General features: G+C 57.5%; 1 protein-coding gene across 10 annotated transcripts; it reads left to right on the top strand.

Moving 5' to 3' along the window:
* Nucleotides 1-6,009: 6,009 nt before the first annotated feature.
* Nucleotides 6,010-20,512, top strand: LOC137674027 (sperm-associated antigen 4 protein-like). 10 transcript variants are annotated; one of them, XM_068419130.1, is made up of 15 exons: nt 6,010-6,245; nt 6,378-6,468; nt 8,378-8,567; nt 10,637-12,250; nt 14,723-14,829; nt 15,081-15,165; nt 15,783-15,850; nt 16,440-16,501; nt 16,703-16,740; nt 16,830-17,070; nt 17,633-17,717; nt 17,993-18,105; nt 18,930-19,097; nt 19,446-19,535; nt 20,311-20,512. In XM_068419130.1, exons 5-15 carry the CDS (start codon nt 14,745-14,747, stop codon nt 20,440-20,442), a joined length of 1,167 nt encoding a protein of 388 aa, XP_068275231.1. In that variant the 5' UTR covers nt 6,010-6,245; nt 6,378-6,468; nt 8,378-8,567; nt 10,637-12,250; nt 14,723-14,744; the 3' UTR covers nt 20,443-20,512. The 10 variants fall into 10 exon arrangements, with proteins under 10 accessions (XP_068275231.1, XP_068275230.1, XP_068275228.1 ...); XM_068419129.1 differs by having other exon boundaries at nt 6,010-6,468; nt 10,637-11,687; nt 11,853-12,250; XM_068419127.1 differs by having other exon boundaries at nt 6,010-6,468; nt 10,637-11,687; nt 11,834-12,250.
* Nucleotides 20,513-22,272: the final 1,760 nt, after the last annotated feature.

Genomic DNA, 22,272 nt, shown 5'->3' with positions numbered 1-22,272 from the left:
GATCGGTGTTGAATATTTGTCTCCAAAGTGGGGTGCACAGGAAGGTCCATTGTGGAGAGGGCGGGAGGGTGTGGACAAGATTCGCAATTCTACTTATTTTTTGCTTAAAAACGAGCCAGATACTAAGCATTCCTAAGATCTAATGCAGGGAGGAGAGGCCCAGCCTGGCACTGCCTCTAGACGCCCCCGCACGCGGCCCCAGCCCTGCGCACGCAGCGGGGCCTGGCCTCCCTCCCCAGGGGCAGACTGCCCCGGCCCAGGGCAGGCTCCGCAGGAGCTCCCAGGAGCCCGCCCTCTGCCCGGTTGCTCAGCCAATGGCGCCCGCCCGGCGGTGATAGGCAGGGCCCCCCGCCAGCCACTGCAGCGCCCTTCTCTGGCCCCTCCCCGCTCCGGCCCCGCTGCCATGGCCCCTGGGTGGGCTGCAGGCAGGGGGTGCGGGGCAACCCACAGGCCTTGGGACAGCTCTTGGTGTTCCCAGGGCCGGGGCTGGGGAGCTGCTCCCTCACTGCCCTGCTGGTGGGGCCGGAGGAGCACATGGAACCCTTTGGCCTAGCACCTTCCCAGCATTTAAGCATCACTTCCTCCAAGCTCAAGATCAGTGCATCCCTCTGAGTAAGAAATCAGGCAAAGTGGGCAGGAGACCTGCATGGATGTGCAAGGAGCTTCTGGCAAAGCTCAGATGGAAGAAGGAAGTCTACGGAATGTGGAAAAAGGGACAGGCCACTTGTGAGGAATATAGGAAGGTTGTCAGAGTATTTGGTAGCGTGCGCAATCATCAGAGCATGTACTGCCTGCTCTGCTTTCGCGGCACCACCATAGCCACTGCAAGAGGGTTTCCTGAGGGCAGAAGCTGTAAGTTTTCCACAAATTCTTCATTTCATCCTCTGGCAATTACTGTGAGTAACATGCTGAGGAATGATGCTCACATTCCCACCAATCTGCTTAACTGTGGTGGGAGAGGCTGCCTGACTGGTTTTTGGTTTTCCTTCATCATCAGTCCCAAATAGCACCATCCCAGGTTTCAGGATCCCAATCTGCAGCAGCCCAGATATTTTGTCTTTGCTGACTGCTCCCAGAGCAGCACAGGTGGTGATCCAAGCTCCAAGCCACAGGATCACGCTACCATCCCATCTCGTCCTGGTCATCTTCCCACACAGGTCCAATATTCTCAGGTTCTTTCAGTCCCTTCTTTTTCCACCACCATGCCATACTGCTCACACAGTGTTCGCATTCTCTCCCAAGCACACAGGCACTGGCGACCCACCACTCTTGGCAGCCCTGGCTCACTAGCAGATCTGCAGGGTCCATTTAACACTGGCAGACACATAAAGACAAAGCACCCACACAAACAAATACAAAACATTCTCTAAATCAATAATTAAAGGCTCTTACCAGAAATTCACAGCTAAGCCAATTATTCTGATTACATGCTATGATAAATTAAGGCTTTCCTGCCTTCTCCACCATCTACTGTCATAGGCTAAACCATCTGATGCGGGCAATTTAATTTAAAACGAACTTACTGATTAGTTGGTAGTGATATATGAACTTTAACTTACTTATTTATGTAAAAGAGAAAAAGGGATCAATAGAATCGCTAACTGCTCCTCTCAGCTACCTGTTTACATAAAAATCACAACTTTCTTCATTTCTTCACGTGGCGCACTCTCACTGCATCCCAGCTAACGCATGGCAAGTCATTAATTCCTTCTACAGTGGTTTAAGCATGTGTTGATCCGGGAGGGAGACTACTGTACATCGAGGAGTCCGTGCTCCACGTTACACTTAACCTGCTCTGCTGCGCTGTGCTGCACGTCCGGCCTGTCTTTCAGGCTGTGTTGGGCTGCACAAACCCCTTGGCTGCAGGACAACCTCAGCAGCTCCTTGGAACAGAGGAGCCTGTGGGCAGCTCCCACTCAGGGCTGGTTATGATGCCACCCGCACGGCCTTGCCTTTGCCTAACAGTGCAGCAAGAAGTTCTCATGTGAACACCTTTTCGGAGTATAGTGGTTTTCCTGTAAGTAAATTGTAGAATAGCTTGAACGACCAAAAAGGAGGAGCTTCTCTGCATGAACGGGATCTGCACAACGCTGTGGGAAAACCCATCAAGGATCCCTCTGATGCTGCGCTGCGTCAGACAAGGGGTATCCAGATCCTGTAGGGACATAAGATTTACTCACTATCGATATTCCTCTTCTTATCCGGTGTTATTAAAACAGCTATTTTATTAAGCCATTGGTTGTAAGGCATTTCTTATGGAGACCCAGAAGGAAACCTCCACCGTCCCACCCCCCCGCCCTGCCCCGATCTCCTCCCACCACCACCCTCCCCATCACAGAACACTATGACAGCCTCTTCCTTCATAACCAATACACAGCCACACTGTGGATAGGAGCAAAGGGCTTTTAGCTGCGTATCCCACCTCTAACAGTGTCCGCGAGCTGAGAGAGAAGAAAGAAATCTAGAAATAGATGGCTTTAATCCCAGACTTCAATGGAAGCCCTCAGAGTTCCCAAGAGGAAGGCTGCATTGTTTTCACTTGATAACCATTCATGGGTTCTTCTTCACAAATACCAATGAGCATTTTTTTTTTTAAGTTGTGCAGTTTTCTGGAATACACACCACCAGTGAATTCCACAGTGCGTTTATATGAAAAAAAATTACATGAAAAATAACTTCAGTTAATGTCTTCCAGGTCTGAGTGGGGTGAAATAACTCCAATTAATATTTTCCAGTTTGGGGTAGTGGAGACTACAGTGAAAGGAAAGTTTAGCCATCAGGTCAACGACTTATACCTGTGAGAACAGTAGCTCCCTGTTGCACATCCAGCAGCAGCAGCAGCAGCGAGCAGGTGAGGAGTGCCATGGAAGGACGGAGGCCCCCCATCAGCCAAGGCCCTTCTGACCGAGTGACGAAGTTTTGCAGCAAGTGCTGACTTGCAGTGGATTGCAGAGAGGGAGCTGCTCACGTCATACGAAACCCTGACCCAGAATCAGACTCTCTGCAAATGACTTTTCATGAGGTTCCTCGTGAACACGGGGTTTGCAGAGGGGGAAAGATAGCCTGGCTGGGTGCGCACACTGACCGCCCTGATGTGCGCAGCTGTCTGTATCAGGCTTGGTCCCCTCTGGGCTGGGGGAAGGCAAGGAGGCCGCTTCTCCAGTCTAGGCACTCTGATGTACAGTTGGGTTTAGGGGTGATTCTGGTTTGGAGGCATTCGGTCTTTGCCCCAAGCTACTATGAACAAAATTAACTCTATCCCAGCCAAAACCAGCACAGGATTAGCAATGGTGAAGAGTGAGTGTGTATGGCGCAGAGGCTAGGGAAAATGGACAGGTGTGGGGAATTACAAACAGCATGTTATTAAGGTCGAAAGGGTGCTGGCTATTGTTAAGAGGATGAGGGCTTTGTGCTACTGCAATGCAAGTAGAGAACTAAAAGGCTGATGGCTTAGCAGAAACAAGGCTTAGCAGAAGTGCATTACAGGTGGAGTTTCAGCCATTTACTTGTATAAACCTGTCTCAAGATTTTGTTGCCCTGACTAACATGGCTTACCAATGTTTAGGCTTTCTCTCTCTTTTTGTCTCTTTCTCTCTTTTCCTTCATCCCTCCCTTCCTCCCATCCTCCTTTCCTCCCTCCCTTACCTTCTTTCATTTCTTTCTTCTTGCTTATCTGAGTGTAGAAAATACAAAGATTAATGAAAGCTGTACTAGTTATAAGACCTGCATAATTGCAGTTGCCTTATAACTAGGACACGGTCGCCGGCTGAGGTGGGTAGTAGTTGCCTGACAGAGGGAAACAACTACGCTGAAACATGACCTTGCTCCTTAAATTTAGCCGAGCATCTGCTCCTGGCTGGTGTGAGATAGGGCACTGAAATGTATGGACGTCTGGCCTGGCTGAACATGGCTTTTCTTACCATCCTTTGAGGTATCGGATCAAACACGGTCTAGGAAAGATGCAGGCAGCATCTCTGTGAGGAAATAATGGGTTGGAAAGCTCACGAGAGCGGAGCAGATGGGCAGAATCCCCTCCCTCGACCTGCTGGCCATGCTGCTGGGGATGCCAATTAGGAAAGGGAAATATTTTGCCACATGAAGTTCAACCAGGCCAAGTGCAAGGTCCTGCACGTGGATCAGGGCAATCCCAAGCATAAATACAGGCTGGGCGGAGAATGGATGGAGAGTAGCCCTGAGGGGAAGGACTTGGGGATGATGGTTGACAAGAAGCTCACCATGAGCCAGCAATGTGCGCTTGCAGCCCAGAAAGCCAACCGTATCCTGGGCTGCATCCCCAGCATCATGGCCAGCAGGTCGAGGGAGGGGATTCTGCCCCTCTGCTCCGCTCTCGGGAGACCCCCCCTGCAGTGCTGCATCCAGCTCTTGGGCCCCCAACAGAAGAAGGACATGGAGCTGTTGGAGCGAGTCCAGAGGAAGCCACGAAGCTGATCAGAGGGCTGGAGCCCCTCTGCTCTAGAGACAGGCTGAGAGAGCTGGGGCTGTTCAGCCTGGAGAAGTAAAGGCTCCGGGGAGACCTTCTAGCACCTTCCAGTACCTGAAGGGGCTACAGGAAAGATGGAGAGGGACTTTTTACAAGAGCATGGAGTGACAGGACAAGGAGGAACGGTTTTAAACTGACAGAGGGGAGATTGAGATGAGATATTAGGAAGAAATTCTTTGCTGTGAGGGTGGTGAGACCCTGGCCCAGGTTGCCCAGAGCAACTGTGGCTGCTCCCTCCCTGGCAGTGTTCAAGGCCAGGCTGGATGGGGCTTGGAACAACCTGGTCTAGTGGAAGGTGTCCCTGCCTGTGGCAGGGGGGTTGGAACTAGATGATCTTCGGGGTCCCTTCCAACCCAAACCAGTCTGTGATTCTATGGTTCTCCAAGGGACAAACTCAACAAGAAAAGATTAGGGGCTGTGGAAGTAAACTCTCTGCAAACGCAACACGTCCCTGCTGGGGGCTGCTGAATAAGCCCAGGTCCAACCAGGAGTGAGGCTGAGCGTGGGTTCCCAGCAAGCATACACACACGTACAGTCCCACACACAGACATGCCAAAACACCTATATACACACAAACACACACACGTATATAACTGATCACAGATTAAGACACGCACACTCAGCACTCACAAAAACACAAAGAGCACCGGTGGCCTCATCCCGTTCCCCTCTCTGGCTGATCAGAATGAAGGTCCCTTAGTCCCTGAGTGGGAAAAGTACATATCTAGACACACGCCCGTGTCCACAGGTGCACACACACAGAGGCGTGCAGTGCAGCTCCCCCCAGCAGCTGGCTCAGCCCCTCTGCCCGCCCGGGAGCCGCCCCGGGATCCCACCCGCCCTCCCCACTCGCTGGCACCCGGACACAGCAGCCCCCGAGCCCGCACCCCGCTCCGCGCTGGCAGAGGCTCCCTCCCTCCCACACACGCACACTCACACGCGTGTGCCCGCGCGGGGCTCGGCTGCCCCCACGCCACCTCGCGAGCTCCCGTGGCCCCTCCAGCAGCCGCCTGCGCCCCTGGCGTCGGGGCGGCGCTGACCCCCCATCCCAAAGGTGGCCCGGAGCGCTGCTCCTGCTCGCGGGGCGGGCCAGGGGCTGGCGGGGACGTGTCCGCCCGGCGCCGCAGCAGCTCCCGGCGGGGCCGCGGGGCCGGGAACGGAGCGGGAGCGGGGCCGGGAGCGGGGCCGGGAGCGGGGCGGGAGCGGGGCCGGGAGCGGGGCCGGGAGCGGAGCGGGAGCGAGGCAGGAGCGGGGCCGGGAGCGGGGCCGGGAGCGGAGCGGGAGCGAGGCAGGAGCGGGGCCGGGAGCGGGGCCGGGAACGGGGCGGGAGCGGGGCCGGGAGCGGGGCGGGAGCGGGGCCGGGAGCGGGGCGGGCCGAGGGGCGGGAGCGGGGCGGGAGCGGGGCCGGGAGCGGTGCCGGGAGCGGGGCGGGAGCGGGGCGGGGCCGGCCGCCCCTTCCCTCCGGTCCCCGGCCGCCGGCAGCGCCGCTCGAATCGGCTCGGATGTTCTCGGCTCGGCTCGGCTCGGCTCGGCTGTGTTCGGCTCAGCTCGGCTGTGCTCGGCTCGGCGGGGCCGCTGAGGGCAGAGGCCAGGCCAGGGGCAGCTCCGGTACGGCCTCCCCGGGCCGGAGCCGGCCCCTGCCCATCCCCGCAGCCCTGGCCGGCGGCTCCCGGCTGCCTCGCCCTGAAGGTTAGAGGGGAAGCTCTCAGGAGGGGCCCGAACACGAGTCCGTGCGGGCCAGGAGGTGCGAGGAGCGTTCCCATCCCTGCTCCTCACGGAGGCCAGAGAACACCGCCTGGTGCGGCCGGCCTCCGTCATGGGCTCCCTGCGCCTGGGGCCCTTCCTAAGGCTGCATCTTTGTGCGGTGATGGAGCAGGAGAGGAACTTAAAGGCTGACAAAGGCATGAGGAAGATGAGGATGGACGTGAAGAGGTTTCACGAGCAAGGAGCCTTTCCCCGCTGGGCAGGTAGGAACATCTAGAGGATGGGGCCAGACTCTTCTCAGTGGTGCCTAGGGACAGGACAAGGGACAATGGGCACAAACTGAAACACGGGAATTTCCATCTCAATATGAGGCAAAACTTTACTGTGAGGGTGCCAGACCCTGGCACAGGCTGCCCAGGGAGGGTGGGGAGTCTCCTTCTCTGGAGATAGTCAAACCCCGCCTGGATGCGACCCTGTGCAACGTGCTGTGGGTGACCCTGCTTTGGCAGGGGGTTGGGCTGCATGATCTCCAGAGGTCCCTTCTAACCCCAGCCAGTCTGGGATTCTGTGATCTCTGTCGAGCGGGGCGCTGCAGCGTGTCTTGTTAAAGCCATGTCAGGTTGGCGGTTGCCAGCACAGCCCTGCACAAAAGACAGAGCACAGCAAGGTGGCGAGCGGTCGCCAGCAGCTGTACACAGGGTATGGGAGCGAAGGGGCGCAGCGGAGATCAGAGAGGCCTCGAGCGTCCTCTCCACGGGCCCCTGCCTGCACCAGGCTGCGCAGCCCTAGCTCCCTCACCCTGCCCTCTTCCTCTGAGACTCTTCCAGGGTGAGTGAAAAGGCAGATGTTTCTTCTCAGGCTCACCACTAGATGGGCCCCGCATCCTTGCTGTCCCTGGGACAGGTTCTCCTGCCCAGGCAGCAGCAGCAGAAATAGGGCTCCTGGCTTTCACCAGGCTTTAGGGGGAAGAAGGAGGACTAAAGGAGAAACGGGAACATGCGTGGACCTGCCTCACATGGAGACAGGTCTGGAGCCCTCAACAGGAATGCTTTGACTCTGATTTGCACAGAATGCAGCAGAGTGGTGTAGGAGGGGTCAGGTTACTAATTTAACCCCATTACAATCAAGGGCCCCCTCCTCTGAAGTGCATCAGATTTGGCTGGAGCAGCTGCAGGAGTTGCTCTCCTATGGTGTCTCCCTGCCATGGGCAGGGAGCGATCAGTTCCCTTGGCACTGTGGCCCTCCTGGCCCTTGACACAGCCTGCTGCACGGCTGCAAAGTTGATCCCCTCCACAGTGCAATGACCCTGCAAAGCAAAGGAGAAGCAGCTTTGAGCAAGGCAGTGTGGTGCAGTGGGTAGAGCAGCTGCCTGGGATGCGTGGGGTTGACTGGGGCACAGCCCATCAGTCACATCCCACTGTAACATCTCTGTAGGTCAGGGATACCATTTGCTGTGGGATATAACTGTAAGTAATAAGATCACTGCAATTATTTTGCTGACTCATTCCAGGAAACCCCAGGAAACCCAGGCTTACAGGGTTCAGGGCTCAACTGAGCACTTTGCACCAAATGAAGGTAAAATCCTGCAGAGAAAGGGTGCTGATCAATTTGTGGGGTAACCTGCTTTGGGAATCGGCCAGAGTTGGGTTCTCCATCTCACCCTGAGTAACGTGATTCAGCAAACAGGGCTGCACACGCCCCAGGCAGCCTGGCTTCCCTGTTTGGGCAAGGGAGGCCGGGGTAGCTGGGGAAAGAGCTGACCTGGGACAAAGGCACTTTTCTTTCCCAGGCGGTGTGCCCAGCGCCAGGCAGCCTGTTCCCACCCCCAGCCCCGGTCAGTGGCATGTGAAGCGCTTGCCGGACTCTGGACGTGCCGGGGAAAGAAGCAACAGCTGCAGGGGCCCTTTTGCTGCCTCAGGAGCTGTGACAGCACCCGGGAGCCAGGCCGAATCTAAATTTAAACTCATGCTGTGTGTGTTTGTACATGCGAGCACAGGCTCCAGCCCCCACTCACCCACGGCCTCCCCCAGTGTGCGGGGGAGACAGGCTCCGCAAGAAGGGAGATCCAGAGGAGCTCCAGCTGGCTGGGACCCGGGGAAGGGGGGCTCGGCCGTGGGGCAGGAGGGGAGAAACAGCTAGGGGAGAAACACCATGGAGCCTGCCTCTCCTCAGGGTGACGTCAAGAGGAGGCAACAGAAGGAGAAGTCCAAGAAGCCGGTGCCGCCAGCAGCCCCCCAGCCAGCCAGGGCTCTGTTCTGCTTAACCCTGCAAAACCCACTGCGGAAGGCGTGCATCAGCATCGTGGAGTGGAAGTATCCTTCTGGCTGCGCGGGCTTGGGAGCACGCGTGTGTGTGTAAGCCTGTGAGCAGGGGTGCTGGGGAGCAGGACCCCGTGGGCTGCAGGCAGGAGAGCTGTCAGCCCGCTTCAAGCCTGTGCTGGCCGTCTCGTCAGCTCTGTGAAAGGCAACGAGGCGCTCGGCGAGCCCCAGTAGGATGCACTGGCAAAGGCAATGGCTGTGCAAACTGGGGGTGTGAATAGGCTTGTGGGGGAAGCTGGCGCTGAGAAGTGGGTCAGGCCAGGGGGACCTTTGGTAGGGTGGTGCAGGGACAGGCAGGGACAGCCTGGGTGGCAAGGGACTTGTGGGAGTGAACATGTTTTGTGCTGGCAGGAGCTGTGCTGGGGAGAAACGGGACAGCCCGCTGGGAGGGGAGAGGGTTTGGCATGTGAGGAAGGGGCACAGTGCCCACCCCGGGCTGGGGATGGGGCCAGGCAGAGGAGGAGGGCCAGGCTGGGGCAGCGGGACCTGAGGATGGAGCTGGGGACAACAGGCTGCCCCAGGGGAGAGGTTTGGGGGTGGGTAGCGAGACCACGGCGAGCTGCTTGGGATGGCTCTTTGTGTGTGTCAGTGCTTGCCTGATCCCGCAGCTGCTCCCTGCTCTGGTGGTGGGGACTGTGGGGCTGTGCTGGCCGTGCATTTTGAGCCCTTGTTCCTTCCCCCCAAAGGGGCTCTCTGTTCCGCGAGGAGAGGGAGCAGAGCCAAAATTGGGGAATTCTCCGTTTCTGCTTCTCTGGCGTGAGGACGGGGTTGTTCTGCAAGCACACGGAAGGGAACTGTGTCTGTGTCTTAAATAGGCACCGAGTATGGCAGAAACTTGTGCGTACGCCCTAGTGGCAGGGGAAGAGCTGGAAATAGGACTTACATCTTCCAACGGCTCAAACGCATTCCTCCTCCTGGGCCAAGGCATGCCAGAGGGAGCGTGTAGCACGGTGGGGGTCTTTACCACATTGGTGCCATGGAAGGGGAGTGTGGAGGGGAGAGGTGGGTGTCCCACCAGGAAGGTTGCAGGCGCGGGTGGTTCTGACCTGTGTGGGACAAATGATCCAGGGCATCGGGTTTCTCCAGCCCCTCTCTTGCGCCCGGCTGTATTTATACCCAAATGCAGCTGGCTGCCCTCATTCAGGGATCAGGGTTTGCAAGGCATGACAGGGTCGTGCCAGGTCCTGCGGGTTGTTACAGGCTTCAGGGCTGGAGAAGCTGCCAAGGGGAGATTAGCTGTGACCATTTTCTTTGGGGATACCTGACATCTGGGTTCAGTATGGCAGTACATGTTCATGTTCCTTGGGCCCATCTCTGCTGTATAGCTTCTGCTGTCAGAGGACAAAGAGGAGCCACAGGAGTGGGACGGGGTCTTTTCCAGGCACTTGGAGAGTGGGGAGTATCGTTGTGCTCAGCCTAGGGTGGGTAAAAGTCAGGCTGGCTTGAGGCAGAGGGGTTTTTATGCTGAAGTTTGCTCACATCCCCAAACCCACGGTCGTTAGCACAAGGAAATCTGGGTACTCTGCAAATTGCTGGGTATTGTGTGCTCGACAGCTAGCCCAGCAAGCTGACGGTTGTTGGAACACATCTAGCTTTGTGGTGTCACCCTGGTATTCCAGGTTCATTTTGCAGCCAAGAGGACTTCAAGGCAGATGGGTGAGGAGTCTGGGGAGCCTGGAGGCCCACAGAGCTGCAAGGCACTAAGGGCCTAGTTCCCGCTGCAAGGCAGACGTTGGGACCCTTGGATGCTGTGTGGCAGGAGACTGCTGGAGAGAAAGAAGTGAGATTGCAGGACAAGGGGCTAGGGAGGATGTTGAGGCTCTGGCTCAGTGGCAAGAGGCAGAGACACCATGTCCAGTGACACTCCATGCCTCTTTTTTGGTTCAATCTGTCCCACTGCAATTCTACCTAATAACAGTGCCAGACTGACAAACTTGCAAGCAACAGGCTGATTCCAGCTTCACTTACAAGATAGGTCACCCTTTAAGGAGGAGGAAAGAAGTCTGTGGCTGTTTTCCCAGAGCAGGCAGACGGGCAAAGGCTCTTTCCCTTCTGCACGTCAGTGGCTAATGTAGCAGGACCTGAGCCGTGATTCCTGCTCCTCTTTCCACAGCTCTCTCCAACTTGCTCCGTGATGCTGAATGGTCCCTGCACCCCTCCACCATCGCAGACACATGGAGACTGGGATAAGTGTTGGCAATGTTCATCTCGCCCTGTCAGAGCAGGCACGGAACCCTCTAACCCCTGGGCTCTGCCCGATTGCCTGGAACACGGAGGGGAACAGCTTTTCCCGCTGACTCTAGTTTTTAAAGTGTCATCAAGTTGATGGACAGAAGGGTCCAGAAAAGGCAAAATAACCTGTGATTAGCATAGGACACAACTGACAGCGCTCAGCCATCTCAGCAGGCCCGTATGGAGAGAATGCTCCCTAGGTGCCTCTTGCCCCGTGATGCTGGATCGGACAGTGGTATGGCCACCGCAGCCCAAGGCAGGCCTTGGCGTGGTTATCTGGAAACTGATTAACTGTCAGAATGGCTGCAGGGCCTCTGCTGGGGTACTGGGTTTCAAGGGCTGTGCTGGGCTCTGTAGTGGCATCAGTCTGCATGGCTGAGCTGTAGGTGTTCCCACAGAGCGTGTTCCTGGCAGCTGTTCTCCTTTGGAAGGTCTACCCAGAGTGAGATGGGGATGCTGGGAAATCCTGTCTTGTATGGGAACCTCTGTACAACTGGATGAGATTTACCAGTTTGCCTGCGATGTTGGTTGGTAGTTACAGGTGGGGATGGGGATGAGAGATCCCAAAAGAGTTCATGGGGTAGACGCTGGCTGTGGTCATAAGTGTGGATGTCGACTGGCAGGACAATGGAGAGGAGAAGGGGCTGGAGGGGAGTGTGGTGATTGACGTCCCTGTTTGTTGATTTACACTGTAGGTGGGTCTGGCCCAGTGAGCAGCTGGACCAACATTTTCCTTTCTTCCATCTGCTTTTTGTTTCAGTGGCTTCCAGGGGTACAGGCAAGGCAAGTGGATCAGGGGCAACTGAGATGCACTCGTCAAGAAACATTATTGGCCAGGAAACTTTGACATTAGCATTGTGACCAAAACTGTTTCTCGTAGGTTTTTGCGTCATGCTGTAGCCAGCTGTCTTCTGGCAGCATGAGGCCACTAGGTGAGTGGGAAAAGCCCCTTCGCTTTTAGGTATGTGCATAGCTGCACGGTGCAGTGGTTAGGCACAAGCACTTCAGAGCCGCAGCAGGGCCTGGGTGTGACCGGCACAGGGACAGCAAAAGATGATGACTGTCTTCTTCTGACCAGATGCCTGCTGCACTCACAGGGTACCACAGGGTGGTGGGTTTGGACCGTGCTGGAAGGAAGAAGAGAGTGGTGTCCATCGGGTGAGAGCCTGGCCTTGGACAAGGTCCTGGAGCCAGAGTTTGTGGTCTTCAGGGGCTTCAGGAACATGACAGCTGAAGCTTGACAGAGAGGTTATCACTCTGGCGCTTAACCCATCGTGTACAACGTGGCAAAAGAGCTCATTCAGACCTTCCCTCTGAAGGTACCGTCCAAACTCAGGGGCAAGATGCCAGGGAGCAAAACAGGTTTGCCTGCAAGTCCATGGCAGGAAGAGCGTGAATGCTTTCTCTGTGGGTAGAGGGCCCAGACCAGTGCCAAGAGAGACCTGGTGGGGCGGCGGCAGCGGCGACAGCAGCGGCAGCAGCGACAGCGACAGAGGTGAGTGTGGGCCAAGGGTGAGATTGGGCTGTCCAAAGGATTCCAGGGAAAGGGAGGGTTAGAACCCCATGTTCCTGGCAGCTGTCTAACAGCATGTAGTACTGGGAGGGGGTGAGGGTAGCAGGATCATTCCCTGGCAGTTGTTGGAGGATCCCAAGGGGTTCCTGAGAGATGGGGGTGGTGAGTGGGCATCCCAGGACGCTACGGGGGTTCTCATGCGAGGTTGGCAAGGTTCCTGGGGCACCCCAAAGAAGCCACTGAGGTCTCTAGGTCAGCCCAGACGAGCCGTTGTGGTGTCTTGTGCATCGTGTTGAGGAGGAAGGAGCACGGAAACCCTTGACAGTTGCCCACAGGCCACTGTTGGAGACGGAGACCCCCATGTGGATGTGGAGCCTGAGGGGCCCAGCCCCAGGCAGGATGCTGCCATCACTGCCTGCTCCCCCAGGAGAACCTTTCCAGAGTTGGACATGGGAAGCCCGTTCCTACCCAGAGGATCACGCCCAAATACTGCCCTGCCCCACGAGTGCGAGCGCCGCCCAGCCTGCCGCAAGCCCCCCGGGAGCCCTTTGCTGCCAGGGCCCTCCTGCAATCAAAGGCACTGGCAGCTCTGCTGCCTGGATGGCCCACTGCACTGGGGGGCCCAGGGAAGCGGGCAGGCCTGGGTGTCCCATGGGGAAACAGACACCTTGTGCTCCCCTGCAAACTGGGCATCGAGGCTGGGTAGCAGGAGCCCCGCGCCGCCCCAGCACAGTTTGGCCCTGCACCGGTGTGCGGCTCCTCCCGGCCAGTGAGGTGGGACATGGAGGGGCTGTGCTCCATACGCCCTGTGTCCCCGTGCTGCCGTGCTGGGACCCTGGTACAGGCCGTGCTGCCCAGTGCCCTCAGTGCAGCCTGTGCCCCCCCTGTGCAGGGACCCTCCTTGGCCCCGCAGGGCACTGCAAGACAAGGAAGGAGCACGCTGCTATTGCAAACCAGGAGAGTCAGGGCAGAATCAGCAAGGGTGACAAAAAAAAGCTCCTTGTTAACCAGACGTACCGCCGGGCCTTTGACAGCACATCCCGGCTACTGGGCTTTTCTTCTTGGCCTACAGAACGGTCGGCAGAGGAGAAATGCTGCTGGAAGCAGCTGTCCCATAGGGTGAGAGTAAAGCCCCCTTTCCAGCACACTTTCTGGTTTCCTGGGGATGCCCAGGAGAGCTGGAACCCTGTCTGGCAGGACAGGACAGGCAGCCGGCCGGCACGGGATCGTGGCAGGGCTCGGGGTGCCACAGGCTCGGGGTGCCACAGGCACGGGGTCGTACCGCCTGGGAGGCCAGCAGCCGTGTTGCCCCAGGGGAGCCCACAGGGTCTCCCGGCCCTGCTCAGCCCTGGGCAGCCCCCGTGTGATGTCAGAACCGCCACCACTATGAGGTCAGAGCTGGCCGCCCGCACAGCCGCGGGGCACGCGGGGAAGGAGCCCACAGCTGCTGTGTGGCTGTTGCCCTGAGCAGGCACGCTGCTGGGGCTGAGGCAGAAGAGCCGAGCGGGGAACCTGCCTTCGCCCAGAGATGGCGAGGAGAAGGGCCCCAAGGAGAAGACGCCAAGTGGGCTCCAAAGGCTCCCTGGGGAATGAGGCTAACCAACAGCCGTCAGGGGAGGCAGAGGGTTTGAGCCACAGCCAGACAAGCAGGTACGAAGTGGGCTGCTCCTGCCCGGGGCATCAGGTCAGGGTGGTAGTACGGACGTGGACTAACACAGCCAGTGGGGTGCACAGCAGCATGGGGAAGCTGACAGAGGTTTTCTGAAGAAGAGCCCTGTGGCCTGCAAAGCCCCCTTCTGTGGGGATGGGTGTCGGCTGAAAGCCTGGCTCGCTCTCCTGGCCAAAAGCCTGTGTGCAGCAGGGGCTTTTGGGGAGGCAGAAGCCTCGTGCTGCAGGGGTCAGAGCCCAGCCCTGCTGCACGGGGAGGTTTTGCAGTACGGGGAGGCCAAGCCCCTGGGACCTGAGGCTGGCCCCCTCGGACGTTGAGGTGCAGTCCTGCCTGGCTTAGTGGGGCAGCTGTGTGGGGAGGAGAGGGGTTTGGGAGACTGCCAGCATCCAGCAAAGAGGTGGGGGGGCCGTGGTGGGGCACAGCAGCCTTTGTTTTCTCCCCGAATGGCCACTGAGAGGTGCCTGCCAAGGGACAGGCTGGTGCCAGGGGCCAGGGAGCAGGGAGGGACAGGGTGAGAATCGGGCTGTGCTGCCGGTTGGGCTGCCCCAGGCAGGGGACTGCTGCTGCCAGCTTGTTTCCTCTTCTCCCACTGCAGGCCTGTAAAGCAAAGGATGGCGAAAGGAAGGGGGGTCCCCTGGAAGCAGCCCAGCTGTGCTGCCCTCTCTCACTGCTGCTGGGACGGCCCGGCCTCTGGCAGGGGCCTCTGCTGCGGCTGCTCCTGCCCACCTCAGCTCCCGCAGCGTGGGGACAGTGGGCAACCGGCATTTGTCATTTTCCTCCCACAGGAACGTCTGTGTGGAGGTGGAGATGGTGAATGTCTCTTCCACGCCAACTGCTGGCTCAGCCTCTCAAGGGACTGCCAAGTGGTGTGACAAGACCACAGAAACTGGAAGTAAGCTCAGCACTGCTGCTTGCTGTGAAATCCTCTGGGGTGACCTTGGAGACCTGTGCTGTGCCAGAGCTCTGGCCAAGTGTCACAAGCGGCAGGAGAAGTGCAGGCTGCCCTGCTCTCTGCCCACGGGGGGGAGCGCGTAGGACTCGGTGCCTGCCTCCCTGCAGGGAACTGAAACACGCGTGGCTGGGCATCCTAGAGGAGACACCTCAATGAGGCAGGCCTAACTTTTCCCTGGTTTCTTTGCCCAGGGACGGTCTTCAGCCTTCCTTGCCGTCTGGCAGGTGCCCTCGTCTGCCTGGGGAGATATCTGCTGAGCACGCACATCTTCGCCGTGTACGTACTACATGGTTCTGCTGTGGATTGAGGGGTAGAAAGGGGATGTCTGAGGGCCAGTGCAAGCAAAGGGGAAGAGCAGAGAGCATTCCCCAGCCAGCAGCGTGGAGTTGCCACTGGGGCGCCGACGCTCAGGCGCTGCTCGTGCTGTGGCTGTTCTTGGTGAGAGAGCAGCTCGGCACTGCTCGGGCTGTGGCTGTTCTCGGTGAGACTGCCCTTCAGCAGTCTACTCCCACGCATTTGCCAGAGGCCCAAACTTTGGCGGTTGTTTGAAAAAACTGCCGTGTAGCCAGACCTGCTTTCTGCGCCAAAGAGCAAGGTCCATGCCAGAAAGACTGCTGAAAAGCAGCCTTCATTTGCTCGACCTCTTTACTTCCCTGGATTATTCTCATTCCCTTTCGGAAGGTGCTCCTAGAGCCCTTCCTTTGGGGAAGACCTGCCGGCAGGGTTGAATGGAGTGGATAGAAATCGTGGTCCTCCTGGGCGCTGCTCTGTCTGCTCTCTGTCAGCAGCGGGCTTCCAAAACGGTGGCTTTTGGCCTGAAAAGGGAATCCACCTGTGAAGGGGTTTGCCCAAGACTTGCATCATTGACAGCCACAGGACTCCCTCTTTTTCAGGCAAAAGCTGGCCCTGCAGAGGAAGACGTTCTTGACAGTCGTCGTCTTGTTGCTACTAGTCGTTCTTGGTGAGTTTTCAGGAGCAAACATCTGAGCACAGCAGCCTGGCTGTGCTGGATGCCAGCTTTCAGCTGGCCAGCTTTCCCTTTGGTCCACTATGTGCGGACGCTCCCGTGCCCAAGTGCTTCCTCAGTATGTCCTTGACTGGGACTGAGATTGCCAGGACGACTGGTAGTCTCCCGGCCACGCTGCTGCTCTGGCCACTGGACCAAATGGCTCGCTTAGTCTGTGAGAGAAGGGTGTAGCCATTTCCAGGCCTGAACTGGGGATTCCCAGAGGGGCTGTGCAGGGGGACCCATGGAGAAGTACCTCTCCTAGCCCATGGAGCCTGGTCTCGGTGCTCACTGGAGCAGCGAGGGCAAATGGGGAACAGCTCTGGGGCACCGAGCACACCTGAAGATCATGGCTGTGCAGTCCCCTCAAGCCTGGCCTGATGGCTCCCGCTCAGAGGCGCGTCCTCTCTCTGCACCCCGTGTTCCCCACCTCCTCAGCCAGCCTGCTGCCCCATCCCCCAGGCAACAGGGAGGAGACAACGCGACTGCAGCGATCGCTAGCAACCCCAGGAAAATAACTGTCTCTTGCTGATGTGAATTGCAGCTGGTGTTTACAGCGAGGCCTCACTGCCGGTGTCGACAAGGCAGACAGAGGGACTGAGAGAGGTTGGTGACTCTTGTGGCACAGGCAACTCGTGCAACGGAACGTTGCTGACAGTGGCTGGATAGATCATGGGCTCTTCTGCGTCCACGCAGGGTGACCCAAAGAAGCAGCAGCTTGTGCCATGTCTTCCTAGGGAAGCCTCTCCTGGGAAGCCCCGGCAGCTCTGGCAGTGGACGCTCTAATGGAGCGTTTTTCCCTTTCAGGAGCTGACACGTGTGTCTGTAGCACTGAAGGCCCTGTGGTAAGAGACGTTTTCTGAGCTAGAACTGGTTCTGCGCAGAAGCGGCAGCCAAACCCGTGCCGTGCTACCTGCACTCCTTTTCCTAACAGCCAGGGATCCCGTGCTTCCCTCCTGTCTTCCCCTTTGCTCAGCATGGTGCGGAAGGGAAACCCTCGCAAAGCAGGGAGAGCACATGTGTCTCCCCTCCTTGCTCAGCTCAGGCACTTCCCAGAGGGGATGGGCCACTCTCTGACAACATCTGATTTCCTGCGCAGGAACTTGCCTGAAAAGGTGCATCTTGTGGTGGAGGAAGTGGCTCGTCTGAAGGCAGAGCTCAACAGTGTGAAGGTGGTGAGTGACCCTGCATTTTGGGGAAGGAGGCTTGGCTGGGCAGAAGCCCCGAGAACGCCCGCCTTGGGGTTGTTGGTGGGGTCGGACTGCTGACCGCAGAAACCCAGCCTTTGCCCCAGGGGCTTGCTGGGCGAGCTTCTCCAGCCCCAGTGTAACCAGGCTGCCTCGGGCATCAGAGGACTCCCGACAGCCTTCTCTTGGCCCACCGGCACCTCTGGCTGCTCTGGCCGGGCTCCTGAGGCAGTGGTGAGACCCAGGCATGCTCACGGGGCCAGCCATCACTTTCAGGGACTGAGCTCGTATCCCGGCTGACCTGGAGAGCGTGGAGAGTGGGGACGAGGGTGTGGGGACCCTCGTCATCCCACCTTGCGTCCAGGGCCTTGGCCACAGATACAGTTCCTCAATCCTCGCGGCTCCCATCAGTAGCAGAGAGTCTTGCAGCATGTGGGCAAGGCTTGCCTTGCATTTCTGACGCTGACCCTGTGCCTCTCCGGGCGCTAGTAGACACGCTGAGCTGCCTGCTGATGTGGTCCTTTTCTGTGTTCCTTTATGGCGTTCCCAGGAAGTTCTGGAAGCGAACCAGGCAGCATCCGAGATGGCTTCAGAAGACTCCGTCGAGATGTCTGACTGGGCCATTAAAAGCACTGGTATGGACACGAGCAGCCCAGTCTCCTGTCGTTCACATGGGTGCCTGCTGTCTCCCAGAACCCTCAGACCTTCTCCTTGTGGCGCTGGGAGAGAAGCAGTCACCAGGCACGTGGCTGCCGTCATTCCCCTGCGCAGCTGGGCACCCCCACCAGTGTGGCGATGAGGACAGGACTGACAGACGTGGACCTGGCTGACAGTGCCAGAAATCGTGTCTGAGCACCAAGTCCTCCTAGCCTGGGGCCTCTTGCAGTCATCTGCTCTCCCTTCCTTCCAGGTGCCACCATCGACACACAGTTAACTTCTGAGACGTACAACTGCGAAGGGAGTTGGCTCTGCAGGGCTAGATGGGCCTTTCATACTTTCAATCCTCCTGATACTATTTTGCAGGTATCGTAGTAGAAATCATCAGGGAAGCTTTCCTTCCTCCCTTCCTCCCTTCCGCCCTTCCTCCCTTCCTCCCTCCCCCCCTTCCTCCCTCCCCCCCTTCCTCCCTTCCTCCCTTCCTCCCTTCCTCCCTTCCTCCCTTCCTCCCTTCCTCCCTTCCTCCCTCCCTCCCTCCCTCCCTCCCTTCCTCCCTCCCTCCCTCCCTTCCTCGCTTCCTTCCTTCCTTCCTTCCTTCCTTCCTTCCTTCCTTCCTTCCTTCCTTCCTTCCTTCCTGTGAAGTTGGGGCCTGAGCTCAGGGGCTCTCCCCTCGGTCCAGTGGTGCTGCTCAAGTCCACAGTGTTGATCAGGTTCCTGAAACCAAAGCTCTAACACAGGGCTGGGCTTGCTAGAAATCAGCGGTTCCCCTCAGGAGGGGAACGGAGCTGCACTGAGCTCAACTGCTGCACCTTGCCCACAGTGCTCTGCCACAGCTGGCTGAAAGGCTTTCTCCATGGTGACCCCGTTTCCACACTCATCCCTAACAGCGCCTTTTCGCGGGTGGGAGGTGGGGGGTGCCCTGCAGAGCCACTGGGCAGAGACGTGTTTCTGCTAGGCCCTGACTAGGATGGTCTCACAACCGCTATTCTCCTCTCTCCCTGATACTGAGAGCCCCCTTTGTCAGGCAGGGAAGAAGGCCTCCTGCTTCTGTCCATTTCCTCACACGTGCCTCATTTGTGAGCTGAAATAGACCCCACAGGCACACCGGCGCCTACGCTTCAAGATACATGGGCAGCAGTGTTGGCGCCAACACTCTCTCACACTCCATTGCTCTCGTGTTCTGCTTGCAGACGGATGTTTCCCCAGGAAACTGCTGGCCTTTACGAGGGCAACAGGGCCAGGTGGTCATCAGGTTGCCAGCACGAGTCCATCTGACTGCTGTCACTGTGCAGCACATCTCCAAAGAAGTCTCTTCATTTGGGACAGTCAACAGCGCCCCCAGAGATATCGCCGTCTTTGTAAGTCTGTGCTGGGCACATCTGGCGGGGATCTGGCCCTGGGGGAAGGCAGGACAGGGTCTTGCTTGCCTTTGTGCACCCTCTGAGGTTTCTGCCCTGCTCTCTCCTGTGCACTGCAGTGCCCTGGCACGATACTTCAAGGGCTCTAGAGTTTTCATCCCTCTTAAGACTTGTTCTGGCCAAGCACCTCAGGGTTCTTGACCAAAACTCAAGGTGGAGACTGAGCTCCAGCAGAACCAGTGCTAGAACAGTGCTAGAGCCCCGGGAGAGGGTGGGGCTGATCCAGCGCGGACGTTCCCTCTTTGTCGGGATGACTCTGAGCTGCTCTGCTTGTGCTTTGCCCCTGAGGGAGTGGATGCAGACGGAGAAGAGGAAACTCTGCTGGGGACGTTCATGTACGACGCGACAAAAGAGCCCATTCAGACCTTCCCTCTGAAGGTACGGTCCACGCTCAGGGGCAGGATGCCCGGGAGAACAACAGGTTTGCCTGCAAGTCCATGGCAGGAAGAGCGTGAATGCTTTCTCTGTGGGCAGAGGGGCCCAAACCAGTGCTGAGAGAGACCGGGTGGGGTTGGCAGGGCTGAGTAGCGGTGATGGTAGCAAAAGGATAGCAAGGGCAGGGGCAGACCCATTGGAGCACAAGTCCCGAGACATCCCCAGCTGCACCCACTGCCTTCAGCAGAGCCAGCTGCACAGGCGGACACTCCACCCAAGCAACATCTTTGTGCCATGGAGAACCAGGGACGCACGGTGGCTAAAGGCGTCGGGCAGCAACGTCGCTCCATCCTGTGGCCTGCTGGCAGGCTGGACAGTGTCACCTCCTCCCAGCAGCACAGCGAGCCCCTTGTCTCCCGGTGCGCTCACGCCTGCCAGGAGGAAAGCAGGCAGAGCAGACAGCAGGAGCTCGCTGGGGCTGCACACCCGATGCCCCGAGCACAGGAGCACCTCCCCGGCCTCTCTGTCAGCGCAGAGGGAAGGGAGACTGAGCCCCAGCCAGGCCGGCATGCAGAGGACACCCGGTCCCTTGACCCAGCCCATGTCCCCAGCCACCCCAGCAGCCCCAGGACCAGCAGCCAGCCTCTCATTTCCACAGTCACTCCCACCCACTTGCAGGTGCTTGTTCCTGAGCAGGAGCATGGCTGGCAGGGGGACATACATTGAGTGCGTTGTCCCTCTTAACACCCTCTCTTCCTTTTGCCTCTTTCCTTCACAGAAGGCGCAGCTTCGCAGAGCCTTTGCACGCATCAGACTTGTTGTGAAGAGCAACTGGGGATACCCAGATTATACCTGCATTTATCGAGTGCAGGTTCACGGGAAGAGGGCAAAACCAGAAAGCCTCAACTGAAACCACAGGGAAAGAAGGAGGAGAGGCAGAAAAGAGAAGGCAAAAAGAAATAAAAGGCTTTGACAATGCAGATCGGTGTTGAATATTTGTCTCCAAAGTGGGGTGCACAGGAAGGTCCATTGTGGAGAGGGCGGGAGGGTGTGGACAAGATTCGCAATTCTACTTATTTTTTGCTTAAAAACGAGCCAGATACTAAGCATTCCTAAGATCTAATGCAGGGAGGAGAGGCCCAGCCTGGCACTGCCCCTAGACGCCCCCGCACGCGGCCCCAGCCCTGCGCACGCAGCGGGGCCTGGCCTCCCTCCCCAGGGGCAGACTGCCCCGGCCCAGGGCAGGCTCCACAGGAGCTCCCAGGAGCCCGCCCTCTGCCCGGTTGCTCAGCCAATGGCGCCCGCCCGGCGGTGATAGGCAGGGCCCCCCGCCAGCCACTGCAGCGCCCTTCTCTGGCCCCTCCCCGCTCCGGCCCCGCTGCCATGGCCCCTGGGTGGGCTGCAGGCGGGGGGTGCGGGGCGACCCACAGGCCTTGGGACAGCTCTTGGTGTTCCCAGGGCCGGGGCTGGGGAGCTGCTCCCTCACTGCCCTGCTGGTGGGGCCGGAGGAGCACATGGAACCCTTTGGCCTAGCACCTTCCCAGCATTTAAGCATCACTTCCTCCATCTCAAGATCTCAAGACTCATCCCTCTGAGTAAGAAATCAGGCAAAGTGGGCAGGAGACCTGCATGGATGTGCAAGGAGCTTCTGGCAAAGCTCAGATGGAAGAAGGAAGTCTACAGAATGTGGAAAAAGGGACAGGCCACTTGTGAGGAATATAGGAAGGTTGTCAGAGTATTTGGTAGCGTGCGCAATCATCAGAGCATGTACTGCCTGCTCTGCTTTCGCAGCACCACCATAGCCACTGCAAGAGGGTTTCCTGAGGGCAGAAGCTGTAAGTTTTCCACAAATTCTTCATTTCATCCTCTGGCAATTACTGTGAGTAGTCACATGCTGAGGAATGATGCTCACATTCCCACCAATCTGCTTAACTGTGGTGGGAGAGGCTGCCTGACTGGTTTTTGGTTTTCCTTCATCATCAGTCCCAAATAGCACCATCCCAGGTTTCAGGATCCCAATCTGCAGCAGCCCAGATATTTTGTCTTTGCTGACTGCTCCCAGAGCAGCACAGGTGGTGATCCAAGCTCCAAGCCACAGGATCACGCTACCATCCCATCTCGTCCTGGTCATCTTCCCACACAGGTCCAATATTCTCAGGTTCTTTCAGTCCCTTCTTTTTCCACCACCATGCCATACTGCTCACACAGTGTTCGCATTCTCTCCCAAGCACACAGGCACTGGCGACCCACCACTCTTGGCAGCCCTGGCTCACTAGCAGATCTGCAGGGTCCATTTAACACTGGCAGACACATAAAGACAAAGCACCCACACAAACAAATACAAAACATTCTCTAAATCAATAATTAAAGGCTCTTACCAGAAATTCACAGCTAAGCCAATTATTCTGATTACATGCTATGATAAATTAAGGCTTTCCTGCCTTCTCCACCATCTACTGTCATAGGCTAAACCATCTGATGCAGGCAATTTAATTTAAAACGAACTTACTGATTAGTTGGTAGTGATATATGAACTTTAACTTACTTATTTATGTAAAAGAGAAAAAGGGATCAATAGAATCGCTAACTGCTCCTCTCAGCTACCTGTTTACATAAAAATCACAACTTTCTTCATTTCTTCACGTGGCGTACTCTCACTGCATCCCAGCTAACGCATGGCAAGTCATTAATTCCTTCTACAGTGGTTTAAGCATGTGTTGATCCGGGAGGGAGACTACTG

The sequence above is a fragment of the Nyctibius grandis genome, chromosome 27 (assembly GCF_013368605.1).
Source record: "Nyctibius grandis isolate bNycGra1 chromosome 27, bNycGra1.pri, whole genome shotgun sequence".
In the NCBI taxonomy this organism is placed as follows: Eukaryota; Metazoa; Chordata; class Aves; order Nyctibiiformes; family Nyctibiidae; genus Nyctibius; species Nyctibius grandis.
Note: the sequence above shows the minus strand (reverse complement) of the source record. Positions and strands in the feature narration are given on the sequence as shown.